Raw genomic sequence first — 21,595 nt, 5'->3', positions numbered from 1 at the left:
AGTCAACTATTTCCCTTTATTGACACCAAACACTCCATAACCTATGTAATACAGACTCACTGAATGTAATACAGACTCACAGAACGTAATACAGACTCACTAAATGTAATACAGACTCACAGAATGTAATACAGACTCACTGAATGTAATACAGATTCACTGAATGTAATACAGACACACTGAATGTAATACAAACGCACTGAATGTAATACAGACTCACTGAATGTAATACAGACTAAATTAGAAGACAGAAATTGGGGTTGACTACACATTATATCTTGGTCATTGCTGACTGTTATTGTCAAAGTGACTGTATTTCTTTCAGTTGGTTCCTGAGGATATTATCATGCGATAAAACAGGTTGACAATGTGGGCAGAAACCCTGTCATTTGAGAATGCAACTGCAAGCTTTTCCCTTTGAGATCACAACTATGGGAAAAATTGCATCAAGGCGACACTGAGAATGCCTATACTGAATTTTTATCAGTGGGTATGGTGTCTGTTATGACAGTGAAACAGATAAAAGTTTTGTTGTTTGAAGGATATTCACAGCACATTGACAACAATGAACAAACGAGAAGTAGAGCTGACTGTGAAACTAGGACGTGCTGACCTTGAGAAAATAGTCTCACTCCTATCCCATCTAACTTCATTCAAAACTTCAAATAGACTTTTCTATTACTTAGTATCCAAAATTCTTACATTTGCATATACATTCATCCATCATGTTTTGATTGGTTTCAGTGAACTGATTTGTTTTCATTTTGGGAATAATAACAAGATGTCTTGTCAGGTAGGCATACACAGGAACTCAGATGAACTCACATGCCCGCCGGCATGCACAAACACACAGACACACACACACATGCACGCACGCACGCACGCACACACACACACACACACACACACACACACACACACACACACACACACACACACACACACACACACACACACACACACACACACACACACACACACACACACACACACACACACACACACACACACACACACACACTCACAAAATCAATATATGAGCACAGCTGCAGAGAAAGATAGCCACACACTGTAAGAGAGATCCCCTAACTCACCAGGTTGCCCATACAGTTGAGTTGTGGAACAGACCAGACCCGTTTTGGATGACTGTTGGGTATAAAATAAAGTCTAGGGTCCTGCAAAAGTGTGCCACACAGATGACATGTAACATTCTACACTCAGAAAAAAAAGGGTTCCAAAAGGGTTCTTCAGCTGTCCCCGTAGGTAGAACCCTTTTGGGATCCATGTAGAACTCTCTGTGGAAAGGGTTTTTACATGGAACCCAAAATAGTTCCACCTAACACTAAAAGAGTACTACCTGGAACCAAAAAGGGTTCTTCAGAGGGATATCCACATTCAGTATGTGTTGAAGAACCCATTAACCCCTACATGTATAAAAAAAAAGCACATAATGATATATCAAATGTATATTTAACCTCTTAATTTAACATCCATAGCAATTAACAAAAAAAAAACATTAGTGTTTATCAGTAAAGTACTTAGGAACCCACCCTGTTACAATGTTCTAAGAGGAAGCTGTCAATAAAGCTTTTAAAAACAAACATGGCGGCGCACATGGAGGTGTGAGCTATGACAACAGGAGCACGATTTTACGTGCACAATAACATTTTTAATCTGATATAGATAATGGATCATGTTAAAAATCATATCGCTTAATGCAAGGATTTGGAAATTGAACCCAGTGAGTAACTTCAAACCCTGTGATCAAAGCTATTTTTTCACAGACGTTCAACAATTTATCTAGCTTACGAATGTCACTAGCTAGCTAATGTGGCTGTCAGTGTCATGTCAATAATGGATGGCTCGAATCGCGATCTAACTTAGCTAGCTAGCTATGTTTCTTATTAACTGTATTCGTGATTAATTTCTTGAATAACTAACAAGCACATAACATTATTGTCTTACACAAATGCTAATGTATTTACCCTATGTGAACTTGGAACAACGTGATTTGCATCGCCTGAATCTCTCAAGGTGTATGCAAGGCTCTCCATGGTAAAGATATGGCATTCACAAGTGTCAATGTAACCATAGAAACATCTCATCCTCTATCTCTGTCTCCTACACACTCTCATATGCACAGACACAACCTTGTTTATGTCTCTTTCTCTATATCCCTCTCTGCTCTAGCTGGAGGATAGTGTGTTTGTGGCATTGCACTGATCTCCCATAGAGACCATAGAGTAGCTCGGCTACAGCAGAGCAGATGTCTCTATCTATGGTTTGAGTGGGTGTTTGAGGAGAATGAATGCTGCTGGCTGGTGAGCGAGTGACACTTGCTCTACATTCTGCAGACAATCATAATTTCACATTTTTCCATGTTATTGACTTGGTCGTGCATGAAAGATACTGACATATACTGTTTGCATGTAGTGATTTTGTGTGTGATTTGTTTGATATATATGGAGGTACTAAACATTTTGTTGAATTCTCAAAGATGGATAACTTATGTGAAACCAACTCATTCAAGTTATCCATATCAGTAGGCTTGCAGATTAATTGAGTGTATCAGTGTGTCAACTTCTGTATAGATATGGACGAGCTAACTACCACTAGGCTATAGGCTCTTTAGAGAAGTTCCCAGGGGGTCCCTTCATAGGCACACAGCTCAGGGATATAGTCTAGCATTCTGTATGTCTTCTATGGCAGTCTTGCAATGATGATTTAGTGACCAGGAAAATACCCTACTACTAGAGGCAGTTGTAGGTTGACACGTCTGACCCACTTAAATTACTAGATGGCCTTGACTTACAGTGGGGCAAAAAAGTATTTAGTCAGCCACCAATTGTGCAAGTTCTCCCACTTAAAAAGATGAGAGTCCTGTAATTTTCATCATAGGTACACTTCAACTAATGACAGACAAAATGAGAGAAAAAAATCCAGAAAATCACATTGTAGGATTTTTAATGAATTTATTTGCAGATTTTGGTGGAAAATAAGTATTTGGTCAATAACAATAGTTTATCTCAATACTTTGTTATATACCCTTTGTTGGCAATAACAGAGGTCAAACGTTTTCTATAAGTCTTCAAGGTTTTCACACACTGTTGCTGGTATTTTGGCCCATTCCTCCATGCAGATCTCCTCTAGAGCAGTGATGTTTTGGGGCTGTTGCTGGGCAACACGGACTTTCAACTCCCTCCAAAGATTTTCTATGGGGTTGAGATCTGGAGACTGGCTAGGCCACTCCAGGACCTTGAAATGCTTCTTATGAAGCCACTCCTTCGTTGCCTGGGCGGTGTGTTTGGGATCATTGTCATGCTGAAAGACCCAGCCACGTTTCATCTTCAATGCCCTTGCTGATGGAAGGAGGTTTTCACTCAAAATCTCATGATACATGGCCCCATTCATTCTTTCCTTTACACTGATCAGTCGTCCTGGTCCCTTTGCAGAAAAACAGCCCCAAAGCATGATGTTTCCACCCCCATGCTTCACAGTGGGTATGGTGTTCTTTGGATGCAACTCAGCATTCTTTGTCCTCCAAACACGACGAGTTGAGTTTTTACCAAAAAGTTATGTTTTGGTTTCATCTGACCATATGACATTCTCCCAATCTTCTTCTGGATCATCCAAATGCTCTCTAGAAAACTTCAGACGGGCCTGGACATGTACTGGCTTAAGCAGGGGAACACGTCTGGCACTGCAGGATTTGAGTCCCCGGCGGCGTAGTGTGTTACTGATGGTAGGCTTTGTTACTTTGGTCCTAGCCCTCTGCAGGTCACTAGGTCCCCCCGTGTGGTTTTGGGATTTTTGCTCACCGTTCTTGTGATCATTTTGACCCCACGGGGTGAGATCTTGCGTGGAGCCCCAGATCGAGGGAGATTATCAGTGGTCTTGTATGTCTTCCATTTCCTAATAATTGCTCCCACAGTTGATTTCTTCAAACCAAGCTGCTTACCTATTGCAGATTCAGTCTTCCCAGCCTGGTGCAGGTCTACAATTTTGTTTCTGGTGTCCTTTGACAGCTCTTTGGTCTTGGCCATAGTGGAGTTTGGAGTGTGACTGTTTGAGGTTGTGGAAAGGTGTCTTTTATACTGATAACAAGTTCAAACAGGTGCCATTAATACAGGTAACGAGTGGAGGACAGAGGAGCCTCTTAAAGAAGAAGTTACAGGTCTGTGAGAGCCAGAAATCCTGCTTGTTTGTAGGTGACCAAATACTTATTTTCCACCATAATTTGAAAATAAATTCATTAAAAATCCTACAATGTGATTTTCTGGAATTTGTTTTCTCAATTATAATCGCATACTTTGAAGCTTCGACCCTATGGACCTATCTCTTCAGACCACTGCAATTTGACTTGTACACCATTGACATTTTATATTAAATAAAAATGTTAACATCTAATTACTACCACAATGATGACTGCCAGTCCACCCACCGTTGAATGTCAACTTAAATGGTCATGGCTATTCTGTTGTCTATATTTCTATGAGTTCAATAGGTTTTCTATGGAGGATTGACAGTATAATACAAAACAACTGATATTTCCATTCAAGTCAACATTCTCTGATGTGTGGACCTCCAACCATCTCTGTGGTACCATTTGAAAGTTTAAAATAGATTTTATACCCATTTTAGTAAATGTGTCAGCCAAAACATGACACCCACCCCTTTATCCAAGAGAATGTTTTCTCAACTGATAGCAGGCACAACACAAAAACCTAAGATGATGTAAAATAGGGTCTAAGCTACAACATATGTGAATATGAAAAAATATAAATAATACATATAAAATTACGAAAATCCCAGACATTATAAAATAGTTTGACAACCCTGTTTGTAAGCTTTTAAATTTGATCAACCTCGTGTATCTTTTACAGTGATGTAGACATGTATTTCTCATGGTATGATGGGGTATGCAAAATTACATACATTGAGGTGCAAAAATTCACTTTCTGAGCACTTCTACAATGGGCAAATATGTATGGAAGATATCGTTCAAATCAAAATGAGTGCTGTCAAAAAGGGATTGAATTCAAATGGATTTGCCCAATAATATCTTATCAGGTTACCTTGGCGACTGTGTGTGTGTGTGCCTTTTTTCAGCAAAGTTTTTGCCTTATGTAATCTGATGCCTTCAGGTGTTATTAAACATCTATTACTGTGTTAATGAACAGGTATTACTCAACAACTATTGTTAACCAGAATCAAACTCCAGGCTGTTATTTTCATCCTGTTCCTAGCAGCCTATTTTCCTTAAGAATGGGTACAAGCTGACTGAGGCTTTGGCTGCAGCTACTGTATGCTCTGCTGTCTTTTCTTGTGAGCAGAGCACTGACTAATAGAACTGTGTCCTGTTACCTAGGTAACAGAGCCATGCAGATGGCAGCGTACAGAGTGTCTCTCTGCCTTCGTGGCAGTGGCCTGTTCAGGTTGGGGTTGGGGCGACCCAGGTCCAGGGCTGACCGTGCCCCCCTGCCCCGCCTCCTCTCCCCCTGCCCCAGACACGGGGCTCGGACCCTGTTCAGTGAGACAGGGGTCTGGGACAGGAACTATAAAGCGGACACCAGACGCAGGGTGGAGCAGTGGTGGCACCCCCGTATCATGGAGCAGTGGCGGAGGGATACGCTGGAGGAGGTGAGTTGGCAGCAATTCTTAAGTTCTTTCTTTGCTTTCTGTTGGCCCTTAGTAGAGGCTTCGGGGAAAGATTGTCAGATTCATATTTTAAAACACCCCTGGCTTTAGTTCCAATTATAATCTAGCCTAATATTCAACCATACTCTGGTAATTAAGCAGCATCCTTCAGAATAACCATAGTCGTCATGGGATATTAGTACCTGGGCCTATTGCTATGTTTATACACTCAGCAAAAAAAGAAACGGCCCTTTTTCAGGACACTGTCTTTCAAAGATAATTAGTAAAAATCCAAATAACTTCACAGATCTTCATTGTAAAGGGTTTAAACACGGTTTCTCATGCTTGTTCAATGAACCATAAACAATTAATGAACATGCACCTGTGGAACGGTCGTTAAGACACTAACAGCTTACAGATGTTAGGCAATTAAGGTCACAGTTATGAAAACTTAGGACACTAAAGAGGCCTTTCAACTGACTCTGAAAAACACAAAAAGAAAGATACCCAGGGTCCCTGCTCATCTGCGTGAACATGCCTTAGGCATGCTGTAAGGAGGTATGAGGACTGCAGATGTGGCAAGGGCAATAAATTGCAATGTCCGTACTGTGAGACGCCTAAGACAGCGCTACAGGGAGACAGGACGGAGTGTCAGACCACGTGTAACAACACCTGCACAGGATCGGTACATCCGAACATCACACCTGCGGGACAGGTACAGGATGGCAAACAACTGCCTGAGTTACACCAGGAACGCACAATCCCTCCATCAGTGCTCAGACTGTCCGCAATAGGCTGAGAGAGGCTGGACTGAGAGCTTGTAAGCCTGTTGTAAGGCAGGTCTTCACCAGACATCACTAGCAACAACGTCGCCTATGGGCACAAAGCCACCGTCGGTGGACCAGACAGGACGGGCAATAAGTGCTCTTCACTGACGATTCGCGGTTTTGTCTCACCAGGGGTGATGGTTGGATTTGCGTTTATCGTCGAAGGATTGAGCTTTACACCGAGGCTTGTACTCTGGAGCGGGATCGATTTGGAGGTGGAGGGTCCGTCATGGTCTGGGGTGGTGTGTCTCAGCATCATCGGACTGAGCTTGTTGTCGTTGCAGGCAATCTCAACGCTGTGCGTTACAGGGAAGACAACCTCCTCCTCATGTGGTACCCTTCCTGCTAGCTCAACCTGACATGACCCTCCAGAATGACAATGCCACCAGCCATACTGCTCGTTTTGTGCGTGATTTCCTGCAAGACAGGAATGTCAGTGTTCTGCCATGGCCAGCAAAGAACCCGGATCTCAATCGCATTGAGCACGTCTGGGACCTGTTGGATTGGAGGGTGAGGGATAGGGCCATTCCCCCCCAGAAATGTCCGGGAACTTGCATGTGCCTTGGTGGAAGAGTGGGGTAACATATCACATCAAGAACTGGCAAATCTGGTGCAGTCCATGAGGAGGAGATGCACTGCAGTACTTAATGCAGCTGGTGGCCACACCAGATACTGACTGTTGCTGTTGATTTTGACCCCCCCTTTGATCAGGGACACATTATTCCATTTATTTTAGTCACATGTCTGTGGAACTTGTTCAGTTTATGTCTGTTGTTGAATCTTATGTTCATACAAATATTTACACATGTTAAGTTTGCTGAAAATAAATGCAGTTGACAGTGAGAGGACATTTATTTTTTTGCTGAGTTTGTGTGTCTGTCTGGTTGAACCCTGTTTAGTGTTCCCTTTGGGAGGCCTTCTGGTTTGCGTAGACTCAACATTCATTAAATCATTCTCTTACTGTCTAATATTCTTGACTTATAGGCGTAATATGCTTAGTAATGAAGTAACCTATTCACAGTCTCCTGTTTGTCCGTCTGTTTTTGGTTACTGTTGTCACGACCATCAACAGTCCTCCAAGGCAAATAGTACTGTAGCTGACCCTGACATCCAATGTTGTCACGACATTGTTACAAACACACAATGCATCATGATTCAGCCCAGGCTTTCCACACAAAAAGTCTTCAGTCCATCAATGAGCTCCTTCAAGATAATTTGAGCCGTTGTTTAGTCAGTCTGCGCTCATTGAGTTATTCAGGCCCCTCTTGACCTTGGGTGATTCATTCAGAGTAAAGTCCCAAATGGCAACCTATTTCCTATTTTTTGCGCAGGTTGACATTTATTGTTATGAGTTTTGTCATGGAGGCAGAACTGAGTGATTGCCCCTTAGATAGGCCAGCTGCAAAGTCAAAATTGGCTATATTGTAAAAATGTATGAAAACAGAAATGTGCTTTTCAGTCTTAATGTAGGGTTAGGCATTAGGATTAGCCGTGTGGGTGAGGTAAGTGTTAAGATTAAGTTTGAAATCAGATTTTATGACTTTGTGTGGCTGTGCCAGCTAGTGACCACTATGCAGAGCTGCCTCCAGAACAAGATTCTTGACGAAAAATGCAAACCTGCATGTATTGCACTACTTTTGACCATGGCCTGTAGGAGATAGGGTGCCATTTCGGAGGCAGACTGTGTGTAGTCCAGATTGATGGCAGAGTGAGGGGCTATCTGGCCTGGCGGGCCTTTCTCAAAGACACTGGGAATCTGTGCTGCCTCACACACTCTGGAAACCAGCTGCAGCTGCACCCAGACATACAGACATAATAATCCAGTAGCTAGGAGTGTAGTCTAGCACTGACCCAGGCTGTATAACCCATAGGGGCTTAACCACAAAATCCTCAAATCTGATTCTGAACCTAATCCTAACCCTAACCTCACCCACACTGCTAACCCTAAATGAAGACCAAAAAGCCTGTTTTTGTTTTCAATCATTTTTATAACACATTAAGCTATACGACTGGTATTCCTACAGGTTAGTTGCGCTAATCACATGTTGCCAGACACAGATTTGTAGGGCTAGTTCCTGTCAAACATTTTGTATAATTATTGATTGCGAGGCTATCACAAGCCTCACGAAGTCTATTTCCCTGAGCATGTGTTTGTTGTATTCCCCAGAGTTCCCATAGGAAGAAGTTTTATGTCCTGTCTATGTTCCCGTACCCCTCCGGCCGTCTCCACATGGGCCATGTACGGGTCTACACAATCAGTGACACCATCGGACACTTCCAGAGGATGAGGGGCCACCAGGTAATAAGAATATATACCATTTAGCAGATTATTTCAGCCAAAGCGACTGGCCCTGATTAGTAGCTGGAGATACAACTGTGACAAGCTAAGCTGCCCATACTGGTAACTTTTATAATTTCTCCTTTCCACCCCTCTATGCATGTCTGTCTCTATGGCTCTGTGTCTGTCTGTCTGTCCTGTCTGTCCTGTCTGTCCTGTCTGTCTGTCTGTCTGTCTGTCTGTCTGTCTGTCTGTCTGTCTGTCTGTCTGGCTGTCTGGCTGTCTGTATGTCTGGCTGTCTGGCTGTCTGGCTGTCCTGTCTGTCCTGTCTGTCTGTCCTGTCTGTCTGTCCTGTCTGTCCTGTCTGTCTGGCTGTCTGGCTGTCTGGCTGTCTGGCTGTCTGGCTGTCTTGGCTGTCTTGGCTGTCTCTCTGTCTCTCTGTATGTCTGTCTACAAACTGTACTGTCACGACTCCGCATGCACACAAACTGTACTGTCACGACTCCAGGTGAGTCATGTAGAAGCATACAGCTGTGAAGCACTTTGTGTGTAGTCCACAAGGTCACCGTCCGTTATCGCTCTCTTTACATCTTCTCTGAAATGGAAGCCCTGATTCATCGTCATTACGGCCTTGATGTTCTGTCTAGTCTGAATCACAGTTGGCATCTGTTCTGCAGGAGGTGTGTGTGTGGAGGCTGTTTAAACTGAGAGAGATGCTGCTCTGCCTTTGCCTTCTAACTCCGCTCTTAAAAGTGCAATCTGGGATCTGGGAATGAGTTCAATTGTCATTTCAAAAGACATTTCACCAGCATCACACTGGTGGGGCTGCCAATTTTCTGAAAAAGGATTAGCATATTGTAGCTTTGAGAGTGCCCCCATTGTCCCTGGCCTTACGCTACACTTACCTAAGTGCTCTTAGCCACAAGACCACTTTTCAGTGGGACTACCTACGCATGGCACTTTACCAGACGGGATTACGGCATAAAAAGGTTTCATGTCAAAACAATGACTCTTTCAGTTGGTGAGTCCCTCTAAAACATCTGCCTTTAAGTGTTTCTGCAGGGAGGGAGGGAAGCTCCCACTATCCATTCTAAGGTGTTGATGACTCTCCTCATAGAAAAGTGTGAAAGATGTGTGCTGGTGTTTAAGAGATATGATGATCAGACCGTTGGTGTCCTACAAACCAGTGGTGACAAATGACTCCCCAGAGACACCATTCGGGACCAGGGACTGTCTGTCACTGTGTCCCCTAATGCATCCAGTCACCCATAGCTTGAAATGGTTACTAAATAATTCACTGTGACCCTCACTCATTTATCTCACTCTTTCTCTCTTTTCTTCTCTCTCTCTTTATCTCCCTCTCCCCTCCTCCCACTCTTCCTCTCTCTCTCCCCCCTCTCTTACCCTCCCTTCCTCTGTACTATATACTGTTCTAAACCATTACTCCAGCCATTCTTCTTTGTCACAATAACCCCCACCCTCCCCCCCTCCCGTTTGGTGTGTGTTGTGTTGTAGGCCCTCCTCTCTCAGGCTACGTCCCAAATGACACCAGATTCCCTTTATAGTGCATTATTTTTTTACCAGGGTTCACAGGGCTCTGGTCCAAAGTAGTGCACTATATAGGGAATAGGGTGCCATTTTGGATGAATCCCCAGGGTCTGATTTTAATGGAGCCTGACAAAGTGATGTCAGTGTTGTGTGAGTGTGGCACAACGGGCCTGTCATTGTTTTGAAGGCAGCAGGGTTTTGTTCCCTCCCACTCAGAGAGAGATGGCTACATTTCTGTCTTCATATGGATTTTCTTAGCAGGTAGGGTGTATCTGGGCTACCAGCAGTAAGGCTGTAATGCTGTCTTCCTAACCAATATTTTAGTTGTCGTATGGACCGTCATGGATTGACAGCTACATGCTGCTGCCCAAGGGGATATCTGTCTGTCAGAAAGATAATTCATTCACACACACACACACACACACATACACACACACACACACACACACACACACACACACACACACACACACACACACACACACCAGAGAGAGAACAAGTTGTCTTCAACTAGTTCATTCGTTCAAGGAGATTACACTTGTAGAGACAAAATCCCTTCCCTGTAGCCTAGTTGTGGTGTGATGTTTAGTAAAATACCTTCACTGTAGCCTAGTTGTGGTGTGATGTTTAGTAAAATCCCTTCCCTGTAGCCTAGTTGTGGTGTGATGTTTAGTAAAATACCTTCACTGTAGCCTAGTTGTGGTGTGATGTTTAGTAAAATCCCTTCCCTGTAGCCTAGTTGTGGTGTGATGTTTAGTCAAATCCCTTCCCTGTAGCCTAGTTGTGGTGTGATGTTTAGTCAAATCCCTTCCCTGTAGCCTAGTTGTGGTGTGATGTTTAGTCAAATCCCTTCCCTGTAGCCTAGTTGTGGTGTGATGTTTAGTAAAATCCCTTCCCTGTAGCCTAGTTGTGGTGTGATGTTTAGTCAAATCCCTTCCCTGTAGCCTAGTTGTGGTGTGATGTTTAGTAAAATCCCTTCACTGTAGCCTAGTTGTGGTGTGATGTTTAGTAAAATCCCTTCCCTGTAGCCTAGTTGTGGTGTGATGTTTAGTAAAATCCCTTCCCTGTAGCCTAGTTGTGGTGTGATGTTTAGTAAAATCCCTTCCCTGTAGCCTAGTTGTGGTGTGATGTTTAATGGTTAGACTGCCTGTGGCTCTGCTCTGCTTTCAGCTTGCAGCTCATCTCTTCACAGATGGAACCAGAGCTTTTGGGATTTGTGTGTGGGTGGACACACATACACTTTAGCATAGCCATGCCAATGTGTTGCATGCCCAAAATCAGCCCCGTCCCCTGGGACTCCTGTCTGTCAGGCTGTCCTGTCTGTCAGGCTGTCCTAATATAAATCTACGTCCACTCTGTGGGCAGGTTTGTCTCTTAGCTCCTCCTCTATCCATAGGTTATCCATAAGTAGAATGTAGGCAGTACAGTTGTAGTGGGGGAGTTAGAGCCTTGACTTTGGCCCTGGGGTTGTTGTGGAGCATCGACTGTTAAAAAGGGATGATGGTTTGCCTCTGACATAGTCTCTTTGGGCTGATGTAACTTTGAGAAATGAACCGAGGCAGACAGCCTGTCCCTGTCCGTCAGGACTTCATCTCTTCTCGACAACAGATCAGCTAAAGGTCCTCCTCACTACATTAGATAATGGGCACATTTAAACTGATAAAACGGCATACTAACACGGCAAGCACATCTATTTTAATGACTTTAGGGACTTCTTTATATTTCTACATCTACAGGTACTCATTTCTCTATTCAATGTCTGTATATTTTACCTCGGCACGAAGGCGCTTACTTAGACTGATAACATCCAGCACTCGGCTTTACAAATTAGGCCCAGGCAGTTACCAAGGATACCGATTTGTCTGTAGCGTCAGACTCGTTAGTCGATACACACTCCCTCTCCACTCTCCTCTCTCTCTCTCTCTCTCTCTCTCTCTCTCCACTGCTCTTCCATTCTCTCTTCAGTAAGGGTTTGGGTGGAAGAAAAGTGAAGGATCAAGAAGGAATAGTGAAGGGTGAAAAGAGCTTATCAATTCTTAATAGTGTTGTGAGAAGCAGAGGGAAGGAGGGAGACACTGGTGTGAAGAAGTGGAAATAAGTGAGAAAACACATTATGAGGAGAGGGGTGAGAAGGGTGGGACTGACTGACTGACTGACTGACTGCAAGCACAAGCTGGAAGCCTGTATAAACCTCTGATCACATCTGTCAGTGCTGCAAAGTACAATGCCTTTCAACACAACATCCCCATACTAGTGTGAATGAAATATAGATGATGATGATGATGATGCAAACAGAGAGGCCTTGGTTCCTATTACCATCCTCCATTTAACACATCCAATCAGACCAGCGCCGGTATGTTCCCTGTATAACTCACGTTACAACATTAGGCCTTTATGGGCCTGTGCACAGCCACTCTACATGCATTAGATGTTATGTTCCCTCACCTCTCTGCCTTACACTCTGGTTGGGTTTAACAGCTTCTACGTATATTACATGTCTTCTGGCATAGAACAGAGATTATGGATAATGAGACGGAAAAGGTTGACACTGTTGTGCATGTTTAAAGACGCATGCACGGCAGTAATACGGTTAAATGCTCTTGTACAGCCTTCGGGCCTTGTTGTTGATGTTCTTTACTAGGGATGTGCTAGAGCACTCTCAAACCGGCCTGTGTTAAAGGGATATACTGAAAAGTCAGGTATGATATGTTCACATATGGTATCTGTGCCGGTTTGTTGTCTGAAGCACAGCTATAGCTGTATTAGTAATTGCCCGGGCCTAAGGGGACAAATCAAGTATTTTAAATTTAATTGAACTGTTATCTTGTGTAACGTGTAAAACCCAATGGGCAGGGAAGAACAGCCAGGTGTGATATGTAACTGATTTCTGTATAACTGTTATTAGGTGCTAAACCCAATGGGCTGGGATGCTTTTGGACTCCCAGCAGAGAACGCTGCCATCGAGAGAGGCCTTGACCCGGAGGAATGGACTAAGAGGTACAATACAAGATATGACGCAAACACCTTTCTCTCACACACACACACACACACACACACACACACACACACACACACACACACACACACACACACTCCCCCTAACATCCTCCTCTCCCCTGTCTGTCTCCGTCCCCAGTAATATCCAGTCCATGCGGGAGCAGCTCGACAGCCTAGGGCTCTGCTTTAATTGGGACAAGGTGAGTAATGGGAGGAGCTGAGCACCACCTCCAACCTTCCAGTGGTAGGCTCTGTGTGGGTGGATGACTCTCTTTTCTCTCGTGCGTTTGTGTATCAATCATCTTGTGGATCACTCTGCTTTCCTCTCCTCTGACCAGGAGGTGACCACCTGCCTACCAGACTACTACAGGTGGACCCAGTGGCTGTTTGTCAAGCTCTTCAAGGCAGGACTGGCCTATCAAAAAGAGGTAGATTCGGGGGCCTTGAGTTTGTCCAATCCTTGTCATAGGCTGTGTCTCAATAGTCCAAAGTGGTTTCCTCTCTTCATCTCCTTTCCATCTCTGCTGACGAGGAGATGACAACACTTTGAACTAATGTGATGCAGTCATGCCCCTGGTATTGTCATGGGCTGTGTGTAGAACTCCAGGGAGGCAGGATGAGGGAGACACACCCCAGGAGGATGACTCTCAGGCAGGCCACAGAGGCTCAGTGGCCTGGGGAACAGTCTTCAGTAACTATGGAGCCTCCTGTGGCTTTGTGAGGAAAACACATTTTGTGTAGTAGATTACAGACAATCGGAAAATCTGTGCTGTAGTGGAGAGGTCATGTAGTTTAATCAGATGCAAGGTATTTTGGCACTCGTATTAGTAGACATCTGTCTCTTTCTCTGATTCGATCAGCTCCTGTGATGTTGGCTTATGTCTGTCTTTGTTTTCTGTGTGTAGTTGTAGTAATTGTAATCTGTGTGTGTGTGTGTGTGTGTGTGTGTGTGTGTGTGTGTGTGTGTGTGTGTGTGTGTGTGTGTGTGTGTGTGTATGTGTGTGTGTGTGTGTGTGTGTGTGTGTGTGTGTGTGTGTGTGTGTGTGTGTGTGTGTGTGTGTGTGTGTGTGTGTGTGTGTGTGTGTGTGTGTGTGTGTGTGTGTGTGTGTGTTCCAGGCGGTGGTGAACTGGGACCCTGTGGACCAGACGGTGTTGGCTGATGAGCAGGTGGATGACAACGGGCGCTCCTGGAGGTCTGGAGCTCTGGTGGAGCAGAAATTACTCAGGCAGTGGTTCATTAAGACCACCAACTACGCCAAGGTAGGTGTGTGTGTCTCGTGCGCATGGCGGGTGTGTTGGTGATAAGCCTGTCAGCAGCAATAAGGGTCAAAGGGCTTCCTATCACATCAATCTCGCCACCTGTGCCTTTTGGCATAATCTGATTGGCTGGCTACATTAGAGGCTGTGTGAGAATGGAAGGGGGGGAGACCCCTCTGATGTCAATCACTGCAGAAACCATGGCAGCAGCTTCAGCCCTGGCTGTGGAACAAACCTGGGCTCAAGTTGGATCTGTTTTCTTTCAAATACTTTAGCTGTGATTGAGTGATCTTACCTGGCACAATGGAACCATTGGAATAGTTCCAAAAGTGCAAACTGCAAAGCCCACCCATCTGGCATGTTAGACTGGGTCAATCAAATGCTCAGAGTATTTGAAAGAAAATAAATACTACTTGAACCCAGCCCTGGCTGTGTAATCAGCAGCCTGCTGAGAGTGTCATTCCCAGGCTGGCCTCGCCGTTCCTGGCCAGTCTGACTGATGAGAAACCCCCACATCTCCAGCAGCAGGGTCTCATAATCACTACCAGCCACTACCAGCTACGCTCTGGGTTGAAATAACCCTCTCTGGAGATTTATTCCACCCATGGGATGGACACACACACGCACACGCACGCACGCACACACACACACACACACACACACGCATGCGCACGCGCAGCTTGAACCTGGGCACATGGAGTGAGAGTAACTGAAGGTGTGCTGATTCAAACCTCTCCAGATGAGGAATGGTTGGTACTGAGAGGCTCTGAGTGGAAGCCTTCCAAACCGGTCTGATTGGTGGACCAGAAGGTCAGGTTCCCTGTGCTGCTAGAGCCTTGATTCATAAGGGTTGATTGATTGTGTGTGTGCTGCTAACATTTCCAGTTTCCCCTGGTAAAGACATACACTAGTCACTCACACATTAACCAGTAGGCTTCAGCAGTATGACCCTGTCACTCCACTTTATCTCTGAGATTCACACACACACACACACACACACACACACATGATGAACACAGTTAATAATTACATTGACAATATATGTTTTCTTTTTCATGCATAATCACACACACTGATGGACTCACTCATTTCAACACATCACACTGTAGTGTCATGTAAATCAACACAAAGGCAGACTTTACCCATACATTCATCATTTTACACAGGCATACAAACATACACACTCTAGTAAGCTTTGCTAGATTGCTACATAGGCAGCCTCAGATATATTCACGTGCATGTGTCATCAAATCTTTCATGTATCCAAAAGATGCAGGGAAACACACTCACGGACATTGACACGAACACACACAAAACCTTAGCCATCCTCATTTTATTGATATAGAATTTTATAGCTTTGCTAGGTTGCCATGGAAACCCTTGGAATTGGCCCAGCCGTAGGCCTACGTCTCTGGTTAAACCCTCGGGTTTATGTGGCTCCAGTGATGTCGCTTCTTTTCTGGAGACAAAAACACAGTTCAGTTTTTTCTCTTCTCATGGTTTGAGCAGAGTGCCACCTCACCTCCGTTCCCCTCAGCGGGTGTCTGTTCTTGGTGACATCACTGTGACACCTCGAGGCGGGCAGGCTGTACGCTCACACTGGCGTTGTTGCTAGGCTGCTTGACTGACACAAAGACACCAGCATTTATGGCAGGACACCAATCTCTTTCTCACTCTCTCAGATTCTGTCTTTCATTCTCTCTCTCTCTCTCTCTCTCTCCATCCATCCATGCTTGAGAAGCAGTGAAATAACATACACACTGCAATTACAATCATCCTTATCGCCATTGTTAGTATTGGTTGTATTGCTGTTATTGGTGTTATTACAGTGTGTTGGGTAGAGATCTCAGAGGGTGGCTTGGTAATGGGTTGTGATAGTGGGGGAGAAGTATATTAAATTGGTGCTGTTGCCTTTTTATATTCTCCATTCAGATAGAAGAGGAACCCAGCTGGGGCTTTCTGGCCTGCTCCTTGTTGTTATGCATAGCTTAATTTTACAAATCTGTGTGTGTCTCTCTCTCTCTCTCTCTGTCTCTCTCTGTCTCTCTCTCTCTTCTCTCTTGTCTCTCTCTTCTCTCTCTCTGTTCTCTCTCTTCTCTTCTCTCTTCTCTCTCTCTCTCTCTCTGTCTCTCTCTCTCTCTCTTCTCTCTTGTCTCTCTCTTCTCTCTCTCTGTTCTCTCTCTTCTCTCTTCTCTCTCTCTCTCTCTCATTATGAAACTGTTGAGTCATGAGCGATTTGCTTTGCGATAAACGCAAAAGTAGGGCATGTGAGGTCAGGATTTTTAAAATCCCTCTTTGACTACATGATGTGAGACAAGGTAGACTGTGGTATTGTGCCAGGAGATTGGCTGAGCTTTGGAAGAGCCTCTCAGGGTAAAGAGGAGAAGTAAATGATGTGCTGATCTGGTACTTAAACTTAAACATCTGGCATTACAATATGATATAACATCTTTATGATTTATTTAGCATCAATATGATTTAACATTTTTTTATGATGTATTTCTCTCTCCCAGCCCCTCCTGGACGCCCTGGCGGAGCTGCCAGAGTGGTACGGGGTCAAGGCCATGCAGGCCAACTGGATTGGAGACTGCAACGGCTGCTACTTCGACTTTCACCTCAAGGTTAGACTCACATCTTTCATCTGTTCCTTCTTGTCAGTCCATCCTGGTTTAGTTTAGACTACTTAGTCTTCCAGGTATAAACATTTGAAGGTATTCTAGGATTATCACTAGGATTAGCTCTGAGATTCTCCCCGGCTACATCATTCTCATTCAGCTAGCAGCACCAGTCGTCTCTCTGCAAGCAGCAATTTAATCAAACATAGTGACTGTGGGGCTGTGTGTTTATTTCCATTGAACTATCCAAATGCACTTTTAGAATGTTGAATAGAGTATTGGCATTCTAAAATGGTTTTGCTAAAAGCCTATTGTGATCTCCAGTCACCCCAGTCACAGAACTCCTTGCAACAGACGGAGGAAATGTATTAGGTTGATGCCTTCCTTCCTTATTAAAATTGTAATCAAATTTCTGGTAAAGGGGGGTTGTGTGTGTGTGTGTGTGTGTGTGTGTGTGTGTGTGTGTGTGTGTGTGTGTGTGTGTGTGTGTGTGTGTGTGTGTGTGTGTGTGTGTGTGTGTGTGTGTGTGTGTGTGTGTGTGTGTGTGTGTGTGTGTGTGTGTGAGGTTCTCATAAATCAGTCAGAACCAGGCAGAGTGGGGTAATTAAAAGTAGTGCCAGCGGTGGTTTTGTAAATGGGAAGCAGGAACCAGTCCCGTTACATCTTTAACATTGTCAAGGGTGTTCTGTACTAAATGACTGATTCTGTATTTTTGGTGCCAATTTAGTTTCTGTCAGGCGATAGCATGTTAACTGATTAACGTTAAAACATAATCCATTGCCAAATATTGCATACTACAGTGTTTGTTTTTTTTCCTTACCAACTAGTGGTGTGTTTCGTTTTTTAACTATCCTCCTTTACCCTGCTCAACAACTAAATGTAACCAAGTTACTGTCCTGTCATGTATTTATCCATAAACTGTGTGTGTGTCTCTCTATCCTTCCCTCCATGCAGGTGAATGGGGAGGAGACGGGGGAGACTCTAGCAGGCTACACCTCCAGCCCAGAGGCAGTGTTTGGGGCTGCCTACCTGTCCATTGTCCCCTCCCACAGACTGCTGCATGGTACCAGCCCCGTCCGCTCAGCCCTGGAGAGAGTCCTGCAGACAGGCAGAGGTAGGAAGGAACCACTGTCCAGACCTGGTAGTCTGAGGTCATTTTTTAAGTGCTGCTTTTATCCATAGTGGCTTACAGTAAATATTTAGTGTATTTAATGTGTGTGGCCCATTGTAACTCTCAATGGCACATTTTACTGAACAAAAATAGAAATGTAACATGCAACAATTTCAAAGATTTTACTAAGTTACAGTTCATGTAAGGAAATCAGTCAATTGAAATACATTTATTAGGCCTAATTTATGGATTTCACATGACTGGGAATACAGATATGCATCTCTTGGTCACAGATACCTTAAAAGAAATGGGCCTCACAAAGGGCCTCTCGATCACTTCATGGTATTTCTGTGCATGCAAATTGCCATCGATGAAATGCACTTATGTTAGCTTATTCCTGGCCATACCATAACCCCACCGTCACCATGGGGCACTCTGTTCACAATGTTGACATTCAGCAAACTGCTCGCCCACAGGACGCCATACACGTGGCCTAAGGCCGGTTCTCTAAAACATTTGAGGTGGCTTATGGTAGAGAAATGAACAATAAGTTCTCTGGCAACAGCTCTGGTGGACATCCCTGCAGTCAGCAGGCCAATTCCACGACCCCTCAACATTTGAAACATCTGTGGCATTGTGTTGTGTGACAAAACGGCACATTTTAGACTGGCCTTTTATTGTTCCCAGCACAAGGTGCACCTGTGTAATGATGATGACATTTAATCGGCTTCTTGATATGCCACACCTGTCAGGTGGATGGATTATCTTGACAAAGGAGAAATGCTCACTAACATGGATGTAAACAAATTTGTGCACAAAATTTGAGATAAATAAGCTTTTTGTGTGAATGGAAAATGTATGTGTTATTTATTTCAGCTCATGAAACATGGAACCAACACTTCACATGTTGCGTTTATATTTTTGTTCAGTGTAGTATAGAGAAGTACTGGCTGTTAGTAGTCCATGTTGGATGTTGATGTTGAGTTTAGTGCTTGCTTACGCTAAGCTGAAACACAGTGCAACACAGGTATATCAATGTTTATTTTATGTCCAGATAGAGGTAGGTGTGTGTGTGTGTGTGTGTGTGTGTAGAGAAAGAGAAAGACAGTTGTGCATGGGTATACCCTCCAAGATATGTTACAGTTGAAGTCGGAAGTTTACATACACTTAGGTTGGAGTCATTAAAACTTATTTTTCAACCACTTCAAACATTTCTTCTTAACAAACTATAGTTTTGTCAAGTCAGTTAGGACTTCTACTTTGTGCATGACACAAGTCATTTTTCCAACAATTATTTACAGACAGATTATTTCACTTATAAATCACTGTATCACAATTCCAGTGTGTCAGAAGTTTACATACACTAAGTTGACTGTGCCCTTAAACAGCTTGGAAAATTCCAGAAAATGATGTCATTGCTTTAGAAGCTTCTGATAGGCTAATTGACATCATTTGAGTCAATTGGAGGTGTACCTGTGGATGTATTTCAAGGCCTACCTCCAAACTCAGTGCCTCTTTGCTTGACATCATGGGAAAATCAAAAGAAATCAGCCAAGACCTCAGACAACAAATTGTAGACTTCCACAAGTCTGGTTCATCCTTGGGAGCAATTTCCTACCACGCTACCACTTTCATCTGTATAAACAATAGTACGCAAGTATAAACACCATGGGACCACACAGCCGTCATACCGCTCAGGAAGGAGACGCGTTCTGTCTCCTAAAGATGAATGTACTTTGGTGCGAAAAGTGCAAATCAATCCCAGAACAACAGCAAAGGACCTTGTGAAGATGCTGGAGGAAACGGGTACAAAAGTATCTATATCCACAGTAAAACGAGTCCTATATCGACATAACCTGAAAGGCTGCTCAGCAAGGAAGAAGCCACTGCTCTAAAACCTCCATAAAATAGCCAGACTACGGTTTGCAACTACACATGGAGACAAAGATTGTACTTTTTGGAGAAATGTCCTCTGGTCTGATGAAGCAAAAACGGAACTGTTTGGCCATAATGACCATCGTTATGTTTGGAGGAAAAAGGGGGAGGCTTGCAAGCTGAAGAACACCATCCCAACCGTGAAGCACGGGGGTGGCAGCATTATGTTGTGTGGGTGCTTTGCTGCAGGAGGGACTGGTGCACTTGACAATATAGTCGGCATCATGAGGCAGGAAAATGATGTGGACATATTGAAGCAACATCTCAAGACATCAGTCAGGAAGCTATAGCTTGGTCGCAAATGGGTCTTCCAAATGGACAATGACCCCAAGCATACTTCCAAAGTTATGACAAAATGGCTTAAGGATAAGAAAGTCAAGGTATTGGAGTGACCATCACAAAGCTCTGACCTCAATCCTATAGAAAATCTGTGGGCTGAGCTGAAAAATCGTGTTCGAGCAAGGAGGCCTACAAACCTGACTCAGTTACACCAGCTCTGTCAGGAGGAATGGGCCAAAATTCACCCAACTTATTGTGGGAAGCTTGTGGACCTAATTTAAACAATTTTAAAGCAACGCTACCAAATACTAATTGAGTGTATGTAAACTTCTGACCCACTGAGAATGTGATGAAAGAAATTAAAGCTGAAATAAATCATTCTCTCTGCTGTTATTCTGATATTTCACATTCTTAAAGTAAAGTGGTGATCCAAAGACAGGGAATTTTTATTTGGATTAAGTGTCAGGAATTGTGAAAAACTGAGTTTAATGTATTTGGCTAAGGTGTATGTAAACTTCCGAATTCAACTGTATGTGTTGCTCTCCTGCTCTTCTCCTGTTGCCTCTGTGTGTTTTAATTGGGATTCCCCTGAATCGCTCTCTTTATCCATCTGTCTCACTCTCTCTCTTTCTCTCACTCCCCCACCTCTCTCACTCTCTTTCACTATCTATTGGCCCCTCTCTCTCTCTCGCTCTCTCTCCCTCTGTCATGCTGTCTCTCTCTTTCTCTCTCTCTTTATCTATTCTCTCTCTGATTGTTGATAATGAGGCACCAGGGGAGAAGCTCTCCCTTGCTGACTCCTGACCTTTGACCCCCCAGACTGCCTGACAGAGGTCACCGCCCACAACCTATTTACCGGTCAGGAACTTCCTCTGGTGATCTCCAGCAAGCAGGAGTTTGAAGGTCATCTAGATACTGTCATAGGTACGTGGATGTGTGTGTGGGTTTGAACGTCCACATGGCTTGCACATACACTCATGTACTCACTGTGTATTATTGACCTCTGAGCTTTTGTTCTTGTGCTTTTATTCGTCTCTCTATTTTAACCCAATTTCAATCAATCAATTGTATTTATAAATCCCTTTTTACATCAGCCGATGTCACCTAGTGC

At 43.9% G+C, this 21,595-nt stretch overlaps 1 protein-coding gene across 1 annotated transcript in view; it reads left to right on the top strand.

Moving 5' to 3' along the window:
* The first annotated feature begins 1,580 nt into the window (after positions 1-1,580).
* Positions 1,581-21,595, top strand: part of lars2 (leucyl-tRNA synthetase 2, mitochondrial) — a 40,554-nt gene continuing 20,539 nt past the window's right edge. The window contains exons 1-10 of the mRNA XM_036943665.2: positions 1,581-1,741; positions 5,369-5,640; positions 8,632-8,763; positions 13,196-13,287; positions 13,427-13,487; positions 13,626-13,715; positions 14,404-14,547; positions 17,058-17,165; positions 18,114-18,273; positions 21,304-21,408. Coding sequence (XP_036799560.2) covers positions 5,380-5,640; positions 8,632-8,763; positions 13,196-13,287; positions 13,427-13,487; positions 13,626-13,715; positions 14,404-14,547; positions 17,058-17,165; positions 18,114-18,273; positions 21,304-21,408 — 1,153 coding nt within the window. The 5' untranslated portion in view covers positions 1,581-1,741; positions 5,369-5,379. The remainder of the gene's footprint in view (positions 1,742-5,368; positions 5,641-8,631; positions 8,764-13,195; positions 13,288-13,426; positions 13,488-13,625; positions 13,716-14,403; positions 14,548-17,057; positions 17,166-18,113; positions 18,274-21,303; positions 21,409-21,595) is intronic.

This window comes from Oncorhynchus mykiss, chromosome 2 (genome assembly GCF_057628025.1).
Source record: "Oncorhynchus mykiss isolate SJ-2025 chromosome 2, ASM5762802v1, whole genome shotgun sequence".
NCBI lineage: Eukaryota > Metazoa > Chordata > Actinopteri > Salmoniformes > Salmonidae > Oncorhynchus > Oncorhynchus mykiss.
This window is presented reverse-complemented; position numbering and strand designations above follow the sequence as displayed.